Here is a 9,885-nt window from a genome sequence, read left to right on the forward strand (position 1 = left end):
TTTTCAGTATCTAAATCTTATTATGATTATCTAGCTAGATTAGATTACAGAAGATAAACCTTACTTATATCACTCACCACAAACATACATTTTATAATATAAAGTCGAAAAGATAAACTATGGTGTGTTATTTTTAATCAAAAATACTCGTAAACTCATTCTTCTCATGGCACTATTACTAAGGGGCTCACAACCCCGCGTGTTAACTGTGTAACTGGTCTAGAATGTGACGCTTATCACCATTGAAAATTAATAAGCGCGCTGCACATTTTTAGATGTTTAATCACTTCTTTGATCAGCCAAGTCTTTGCTTAACTTTAAGTCTTTATTATAGGACGAATATGAATAATGCATCATCATATTTTTTTGGTTCTTTTTTACGAAAAAGATAACAATTGAAAAGGGGTATGAATTATTCATTGCGACTACTCTAAGTCTTAAACTTTCAACAATGGAGTTCTGAGACTTGTCGTAAAGTTTAGTCAGCGAAGTCTTTAACTTTCTAACTCAGTGTAGTGTGAATTCTCAGGGTCCTTTTCTAGCTGACTCCTTTTCCTACAGTTTTCTCTATTTTGTTTGCGTCATCAGTACATATTAAGTGGATATTCTAGGAATAATATGAATTTTCTTCGTTTGATATCGGCGGTCAATCTTTTACACTTTAGGAATGTTAGATTGACCAAGTCATCATTAATATAGTACATAGCTTCATGCGGAAAAAAACCTATTACAATGTCATACCCTATGGGTTCTTTTTTCTTGTGTTTCATTTGTGGAATTATTAGAATGACAGATGCATTAGAAAGAAAACTTTCAACTGGAACAATAAATTTTTCTGGAGAAGGAAAATTATTGTTTTTTAATCTCTCCGATTTTTAAGTTAAAATGATAAAAATTGGTTTCTAAAAACAAAGATAGTAATATTTATTTTAAGCGGGATAGTATCTTGTTAGATTCTTTCGAATGTTAATTCTCGATTTATTTTATACAGTGTTTATTAATATGGTTTTGGATTTTGATAGAATCTCTTTGTATAAATTTCTTGAATCCAAGTGGTTTGGCTAATAAACCAAGGGATGGGACCAAACTGATACACACTTTTGAATTATCAACCTGGTGAGGTGGTCCATTAAGTTCCCCGTCCTAGCTGGAGAAATCAGCACAAGTACAATCAAACGTGCAAATCATGGAAAAATCCCTTTTCGAGAAGGAAGACAGCGAAACAAGGAGATCTACCTCCAGTACACCACACAATCAGTAGTGTCTTTCCACATTTCGTTAATTCACGATTTAGATCTCTCCAGAAGGATCCATTTAACATGGTGACAAACAGCACTATGTGATTCATTCTTCTACCGCCCACTTTATGATTTTGTTCTGATTTTTTTTTTTTTTTTTATGACATGCTATCCCACATGATTTTGCGGGATGGCTTTCCGCAAAAACGGTTTCTTTACCGTTGGATGATTAAATCAACGGTTAGATTCACATTCAGGAAAGGACCCACCATTTTCAGGATAGGACCCACCAATTCTTCTAAAAGGTTCAAGACCGTTAGATTTGAGTTTTAACATGATCTAACGGTAAAAAAACCGTTGGAAAGTGGATAGCTTCCCGCAAGTTCGAGCGGAAAAGCACTTAGTGTGGCTCTTACTGTGGGATTTTGGTCGAGATATCGCTCTTACTGTGGCCGCTGAGTATCGGAATCAAACCGCACAAAGCCGTCCGTCGATATTTCCGATGAAACTTTACGTTGATATCCAAGTAAAAATTTCTCCAAATTTAGGTCCCTCTTTCCACCGAGGAGCTCATTTTAATACGTGTATTTCGTAACATGAGGGCCGAGTATACATACGCACCATTTTAAAACACACTTTAAAGAGTGTGAGTGTGACTGACCCCTTTCTTTGAACCATCATCCCCAAGTGGTCCTTAAAAAAACTAATCAAACAAAATTATGGCACGTTTTCTTCAGTATCTAAAATAAATTTCTCACAAGATATAGTATAAAACCCTCTCTGATCGCCTCCACTAAACCTCAACCACCTTGCTTTCGGATCTCTCTTTCATCACCATTTCTCATAGTAGAAAAATACTGAATCAATAATCTCAAACTCTTACAAGAAGAGGATTAGGGCTAGCGGAGGATAAATACTGATCAAAAATGGTTAGAGCTCCTTGCTGTGAGAAGATGGGATTGAAAAAAGGTCCATGGACTGCTGAAGAAGATCAAACTCTGGTTTCTTACATTCAACAGTTCGGTCATGGAAATTGGCGTGCTCTTCCAAAACAAGCTGGTATGGAATTTGTTATTGTTATCTGCCAATTTCAATCATCATCATCAATCGTACTGAGTTTTGAATCCTTTGATTAATAACTTGCAGGTCTGTTGAGGTGTGGGAAGAGTTGCAGATTGAGATGGACAAATTACTTGAGACCTGATATTAAACGAGGAAATTTCAGCACTCATGAAGAAGAAACCATCATCCAATTACATGAAATGCTTGGCAATCGGTAAGTCATTAATTCATTATTCAATTTTTTCAAATCTATCTTTAATTTAATTATCATTGATTATGAGAATTAGTGCTTATTGATAAACATCAACCAAACACTTTACAGTTAAATCTATAATAATTATATAAACACAGAAATGCAGGATTCGTATCCAGTATATTCTGATTTATATCCATATATAAAATCTTGTGCATTCAATTTTAATTATTCTGCAAATCAAAAGATTCGAGTTTTCATCGATAATCTAATTTTGATCTGTGAAAAAGATTCGAAATGTTTTGGTAGTATTAGCGCAATTCCCACGAGCTGCTCGCTTCTTCCCATATGCACATCACTAGTTAACCACTTTGTCTTCTTCTAAACAAATTGCTGACACGTAGTAATAAAAATCTTTACACGCTTTTCACGTCAAAATTTAGCTGCTGCTAGTGCTAGCTAGGCCACCACAGCCATATGCGTAGAAATTCCATACGAAGTAGTAAGACTTTTTTAAGGTCCTTTTGAAATTGAATGCCCATTGATCATAAATATTTTCTCAAAGTAATAATATGTTGATGGACACACCCACTGTTGAATTACAACTAGGCCATTTGAGCTGTTTTTAGTCGGCAAACTAAAGAAAAAGAAAGACAAATATCAAGCAGACATGAATGAATTAAGGATTATTATTCTAGGCAGGCGGCTCATGGCTCTAAAGTGGTATCTACTAGTAGTGAACTAGTGATTGTCTCTATCAATCGAAAAGGAACTTTGATGGAGGGATAAAGAATCGTCTCATGATATCTGCATTGGCAATCTTATAATAGATTTTGTGTAAAAACATTTTATGTTATATTTTTGATTCGTAAAGAATAAGAGCTGACGAATTTTGAACTCAGACAACTGGTATCATCATCTAGTGATTTTATCACTGAACTACAGTAACAACGGCTTGTCGTCTGATTTTCAACTTTTTTTTTTCTCTCTTTAGCTGGTCTACAATTGCATCAAGATTGCCAGGACGAACAGACAATGAAATTAAGAATGTGTGGCACACCCATCTCAAAAAGAGACTGAATCAGAATCAAAATCAACCAAAACGTGCAACGAAGCAGCGACAAATAAAGGAGAACACGAAAGTTGAGCCTTCAGTGTCTCAGCAGTCTGCCGATAATTCAGTGTCACCTCAACAATCTTCTTCCAGTGACTTCTCCTCTGGTGTGGACGACTCATTGGTCTTAACAACGGATGACTTCAACATGGGTATCAAAGATGAGGATGCTGATTACTCCTCGGGAGCATTTCCAAGAATTGATGATAATTTATCGGATGCCGATAACTATTACATGCCGGAAGCTTTGGCTGAACCAAAGGAAGAATTTCCTGTTGCTGCAACGTCCTCAACGTCAGTACCTAACATTGACGAAGACATGGAGTTTTGGTATAGTATTTTCGTAGGGGCAGGGGAATTGACAGAGTTGCCTGAGTTATAAGGGCAGTTTTCACCTTTTCCGGTTTTGTGGTGAAATGGAATTTGATTTGTTGGTATCCTGTTTTTGACTTCTTTTAACAAAGTGGGTTTAGAATATACTTGATCTGGTGAAATCTTTTGAACAGAAAATAAAAAGAGGAATAACTTTTGGAGGTCCAACCATCCTACAGTACAAGGATTCAAAATGAAGGAGGAACATCGTCTATAGAGATTATTGCCAACGAATATGTAGGACAACAATTATGGCTGCTAATGAGAAATACTTTTACTTCCAAAACCCATATATTGTTGGACAGTAATGGGCATAATGCAGCAGCATGTAACTTTGATTTCAACGAAGAGGCAGATGCAGTTGTTGATTATGTAGCTAAAGGGGCACTAGCTAATTCTATAAGGGGTGTGTTGATCATAACTCCTCCACCTGATACATAGTCTTAAGTTTGTTGAGTGCTGATTGAATGGGTAGAGCAGAGTTGTTTAGTTAGTTTAATTTTTTGCCTGTCGGCATTTCTGCAAAAGATCAAGTAGAAATTATGTAACTTTCACATGCATAAGCAAATTTCATCGAGGTTGAAGAATAAACTTAGCGGGGTATTGTTGCTAGATTTTTTTTTTCTCTTTTTCCTTTTGAGGAGTAAGGTCAAATTCGTATTAATAAAAAAAAAAAAAAATCAAGGTACCAATATGACATTATATCTTAAGTAATTAAATTTCAAAATGGCATTGTTCTGAACGGCTGTAAAGATGAATCCCAAAGAAAAATTGCAGCTTTCACTTCAGTTATTATCGACTTCTAAGGCCTGGGATTCCTGTGAGAAGGACCAACAAATTGCAAAGATCACTAATGATCATATTTTCCCGCATCCGTCTCTTCCTCTTCTCAATTTCAAGCATGTAATCTACGGCTAGTCTAGGAGTGCCCTGAGCTAATAACTGTGTGTCATTATTAATTTCTTTTTAGTGACAACTGTTTATTAGCTGTTACTTGTCCGTACATATTAACTATAGGTCACTTTATTATGTTTTCATGCTTTGTGTAAGGTCATAGTCGGTCTGTGACTATTGATTATAAGTACTTTGTACTCTCCTCTGTTTGTTGTTAACAAAAGATTCTTTTCCTTTCTTTCAATAATTGATCGTGGTATCAGAGTCATAAGTGCCTGATTTTCATTTCTTTTTTGCTTCCGCAATTAAAATCAGAAATTTTTCTTCAACACCTGCAACTTTTCTTGATTTTCTCTCACAGTTACTACCATGGAATCAAATATTTTCAGGATTCCTCTCAATACTATCTTCAACATAGTTCTTTTAAAGTTATAATATCACAATTTTTTAACCTGGAAAGCTTTACTTTTACCTTTATTCAAAAGATTTTAATGTTCTTGCTTTTATTGATGGATCTTATCCATGTCCACTCAAATTTGTGTATGCTTCTCACAATGTTGATCCGGAAGAGACAATTAATCCTGAGTATACTCATTGGAATATATGCTGAAGATCAAACCTTGATTCTCTGGATTCAGTCGACTATTCCAGAAAATGTTATCTCATATGTTGCAGGTTCAACTACGTCTTTTGATCTTTGGAAAGCGATTAAGGAATGATTTGCAGCTGTTTCTTCAACTCACATTCTTCAACTCAGGATGAAATTATCTTCCCTCAAACAAGATAACACATTTATCATTAACTTTTTGAATGAGATCAAGAAGATCTCAGATTCTCTCTCAGCAGCTGGATCTAAAATTGGAAATAGTGAGATGATAGTTTACATTCTCAATGGCTTTAATTCTATGTTTCATTCTTTCTCAACTTCAATTCGAGTTAGAAATCCACCTGTTACTATTGGAGAACTTTATAATCTACTATTGAGTGAAGAAATCATCCTAAAAGGTAGATCTAAGTCAGTTATTCTTCCTGGTGAATCAAAAGCATTTGATGCATATAGACCACATAAACCCTCTTATCCACCAAGATTCACTCCTCCCCAACCATATCTTCCACCAAGATTCTCTCCATCTTTCAGACCATCCACCTCATACAGACCATCTCCACCTTCATATTACAATACATTACCTTTTACATCTTCAACATCCAATTTTCCAATGAGAAATCCATTTGGTTCTCCTGTTGCACCAATATTGTCTCAAAATCATGTTCTTTGTCAAATCTGCTTCAAAACTGGTCATTCTACCATTGAGTGTCATCACAGGATGAACTTTTCTTATCAAAGAATGCAAATTCCACAAAATCTACATGTTATGATTGCTTCAACTGATATTCTTGGAGAGAACCCCTGGTATGCTGATAGTGGTGCAACAAATCATATTACTACAAATCATAAAGGTGTTTTACTAAATATATTACATGCACTTATTGCTTCTCACAGGTTGCTTTCAGTACATAAATTTACTAAAGCTAATAATTGTAGTATAACCTTTGAGGCTGACAAATTCTATGTTAAGGGTCTTAAATCTGGGAGGAATATTTTCCAAGGGCATAGTAGAAATGGACTATACCCAATGCATTTGTCTGATACATCTAGAGCTCCATCGCCAATTCTTCCTCATTCAGATGCTGCTTCTCCTACAGTTCTTGTTGCTGTTAAAATTTCTGCTTCAACTCTACACAAAAGACTTGGATATCCTTTTTTTCAATCTTTACAAAGAATTTGTCATAGGTTAGCTGCTAACCTTTCAAAACAGCCTATCTTTTGTACTGATTGTCAGTTAGGTAGATCACGTAGACTACCATTTGAAGTTTCTTGTTCGGTGTCAAATAAACCATTGCAATTATGACACATGGATTTGTGGGGTCCCAGTCATGTATCATCAAATAGTGGATACAATTACTTCAATCTTCATCGTCATTTTTCCATTATCTGCCAATTTCAATCGTCATCAGTTATATTGTCATCAGTTATATTGATTTTTTGAATTGGATTAATAACTTACAGGTCTGTTGAGATGTGGGAAGAGTTGCAGATTGAGATGGACAAATTACTTAAGACCTGATATTAAACGAGGAAATTTCAGCACTCATGAAGAAAAAACCATCATCCAATTAATTTTGTATCTTACTCTCTTCGGATGGTCTACAATTGCATCAAGATTACCTTGACGAACAGACAATGAAATTAAGAATGTGTGGCACACTCATCTCAAAAAAAGACTGAATCAGAATCAAACTCAACCGAAACGTGCAACGAAGCAGCGGCAAGTAAATGAAAACACGAAAGTTGAGTCTTCAGTGTCTCAGCAATCTGCCGATAATTCAGTGTCACCTCAACAATCTTCCTCTAGTGACTTCTCTTCTGGTGTGGACGACTCGTTGGTCTTAACAACAGATGACTTCAACATGGGTATTAAAGATGAGGACGCCGATTACTCCTCCGGAGCATTTCCAAGAATTGATGACAATGTATCGGATGCCGATAACTATTACATGCCGGAAATAGTGGTTGAACCAAAAGTAGAACACCCTGTTGCTGCAGTGGATACAACTTCAGTGCCTAACACTGACGAAGACATGGAGTTTTGGTATAGTATTTTCGTAGGGGCAGGGTAATTGACCGAGTTGCCTGAGTTATAAGGGGAAGTTTTGACCTTTTGATTTTGTGAAGAAATGGAATTTGATTTGTTGGTACCCTGTTTTTGACTTCTTTTTACAAAGTGGGTTTAAAATATACTGATTCTTGATCCGGTGAAAATCTTTTAAACAACAAATAAAAATGTCATAAAAAGAGGAATAATTGTAGGAGGTCGAAGTCCAACCATCCTACAGTGCAAGGATTCAAAAAATCATGTATAGATGTTAAATTGGCAATGCGTTTGTAGGACAATAATGGGCTTAGAAATGTAGCTTAGAGATGGATAAACAAATTTCATGGACGATATGGTTTGAAGTTGTTGAAATTGTAGAATATTTAGTCAGGAATCAATGAAGTTTTAATGGATTTGATGAATGTAATATGATCTTCCATCGTATTAGCTATTACTATATATGATATATATGAGGCTTGTCTTTTTTCGGAAAAGAAAAATATTTTTTTTATTGAGGTCGGAGAAAAAACTTGATGATGTGTTGTTGTCGATATTTCTATTTATTTGTAATCATTTACTAGTAAGATTTAGAAGGGGGCGAATTTCAAACCAAATAGATATTACCCTCCAACAATTCTAGCGGAATAAAGCTGTCTAATGGGAATATGTAAACGTGTGAACAGTTTGTGTGTCAAGTCAATGTTGACTTGAGTTGTGTTGTATTTGTTTCAATGTTAGGATGTTGTTTATTATAGCTTATCATTGTCTTTAAATAGGTTGTAATAACTTATGTTTTGATTATCTTATCTGAAAACTTTTTTCTAATAATAATAAGATCATAAGTGTTAGAGCATTGCTCGGTTGAACCCACCAAGCGTTGGTATGTCAAGTTTGGTTGTCATATTTTAGTGAATCAAAACTCATGTTAAGGGTCGCTTGATTATGTACTAGAGTTAAACTTCGTATAGGTCAGCTCGAAAGTATTAGGATATGAGACATTACAAGTATTGCGAAGTCTTGAAGATGTGAAGAAGCAAGGATCTACAACGACAACAATCATCCTTCCACTTGAGGTTAGTGATATTTGACTTGAACTGTTTCATTCCCTAACGTATCTTTCAAGTCGTGCATATTGAAAACATAACTGCGAAGCATATATGAACTCTAGATAGACAAAGTATTAAGGAATACAATATGAGGTTTATTGCTTAACCACTAAACTTTGTAGAAAAGACATCGCCATAATCATTTGAATGCTATTGTGATTATGTATGGGTATGAGGTGAGGTTTTCATCCTAGGGAACAATGTTTACATATGTTCTAACGAAGTAAGTTCATAAACTTGATTGTGAACCGAAAAGGAAATTGCCAGGAGTTATTGGTTTTGTTATTTATTGCATATCTTATGAACAACCAATATGTGTGATAGAGTATAACCGCTCACAACTTGTTGTGTTCTTGGTAGAATTATTCACAAAGTCCTGACTTATGTATTGGTATAACTTTATTAGTAAAACCAATCTTAAGTAATCGCCCGTGGTATGATTGGATCATGTCTGACCTTGGGGAAAGGGAACCGATCCTAGTAAGGGAAAGGGAACCGACCCTAGTAAGGGAAAGGGAACCGATCCTTGTAAGGGGTGCAGTACATCAAGGGGAACCGATCCTTGTATGGGGTGCAGCAAGGTTTATAGCAGAAAGGGAAATCGATCCTATGGACATGTGCAACACATATAAGTTATATACCATATATATGTGGGGAACCGATCCTAGTACCTAGTCAACCGAATATTTGGGAAGCTAGTGTGACTATGTGTAGTACTCACATGGAGGTAGAACCGAAACTTGTTTTGGTAGAACCATTAAACCCATGATTGTAATTGAATGTTGGTTTGATCAATCACATAGTTCTTGAAAGTCATATGAACCAATTCTAAACTTGTTTGGAAGTGTGGCAAATCGGTTTCGAGGTTGTAAGTGTGAAAGAGAACTTACAAAGTAAAGATGTCGACAAACTTTGAACGCGTGCTGTGAATGTTTATTTCTATAATTGTTCAAAGATATTCCTTAATGGCTAAGGGAAGAGAATCCCAGGATCGAAACATAAGTAAGTTAAGAATCTTTTAATTAATGTTATTAATTTCATTTTGCAGGAAATTACAGAATTAGTAATGTGCATTTACTAATTAGATTTTCCGAGAGATTTCGATCGTTATTTTTGGACAGAGCATTTCCAGAAATTATGGAAACCGAATTTGTGCTTTAATGAATATCTTGAGAATATTTTCAGTTTTGAAAATTCCTTGGTGTCCAAACTTCCTTGTCTATAAATACACGAAGTTTGCCTTTCTAGTAAA

General features: G+C 35.4%; 1 protein-coding gene and 1 pseudogene across 1 annotated transcript; both read left to right on the top strand.

Annotated features, from left to right (window-relative positions):
• The first annotated feature begins 1,972 nt into the window (after nt 1-1,972).
• Nucleotides 1,973-4,591, top strand: LOC113283112 (transcription factor MYB4-like). The gene is made up of 3 exons (XM_026532266.1): nt 1,973-2,297; nt 2,385-2,514; nt 3,488-4,591. Exons 1-3 carry the CDS (start codon nt 2,165-2,167, stop codon nt 3,987-3,989), a joined length of 765 nt encoding a protein of 254 aa, XP_026388051.1. The 5' UTR covers nt 1,973-2,164; the 3' UTR covers nt 3,990-4,591.
• A 1,040-nt stretch (nt 4,592-5,631) lies between these two features.
• Nucleotides 5,632-7,685, top strand: LOC113279823 (annotated as a pseudogene).
• Nucleotides 7,686-9,885: the final 2,200 nt, after the last annotated feature.

Source organism: Papaver somniferum, chromosome 5 (assembly GCF_003573695.1).
Source record: "Papaver somniferum cultivar HN1 chromosome 5, ASM357369v1, whole genome shotgun sequence".
Lineage (NCBI taxonomy): Eukaryota > Viridiplantae > Streptophyta > Magnoliopsida > Ranunculales > Papaveraceae > Papaver > Papaver somniferum.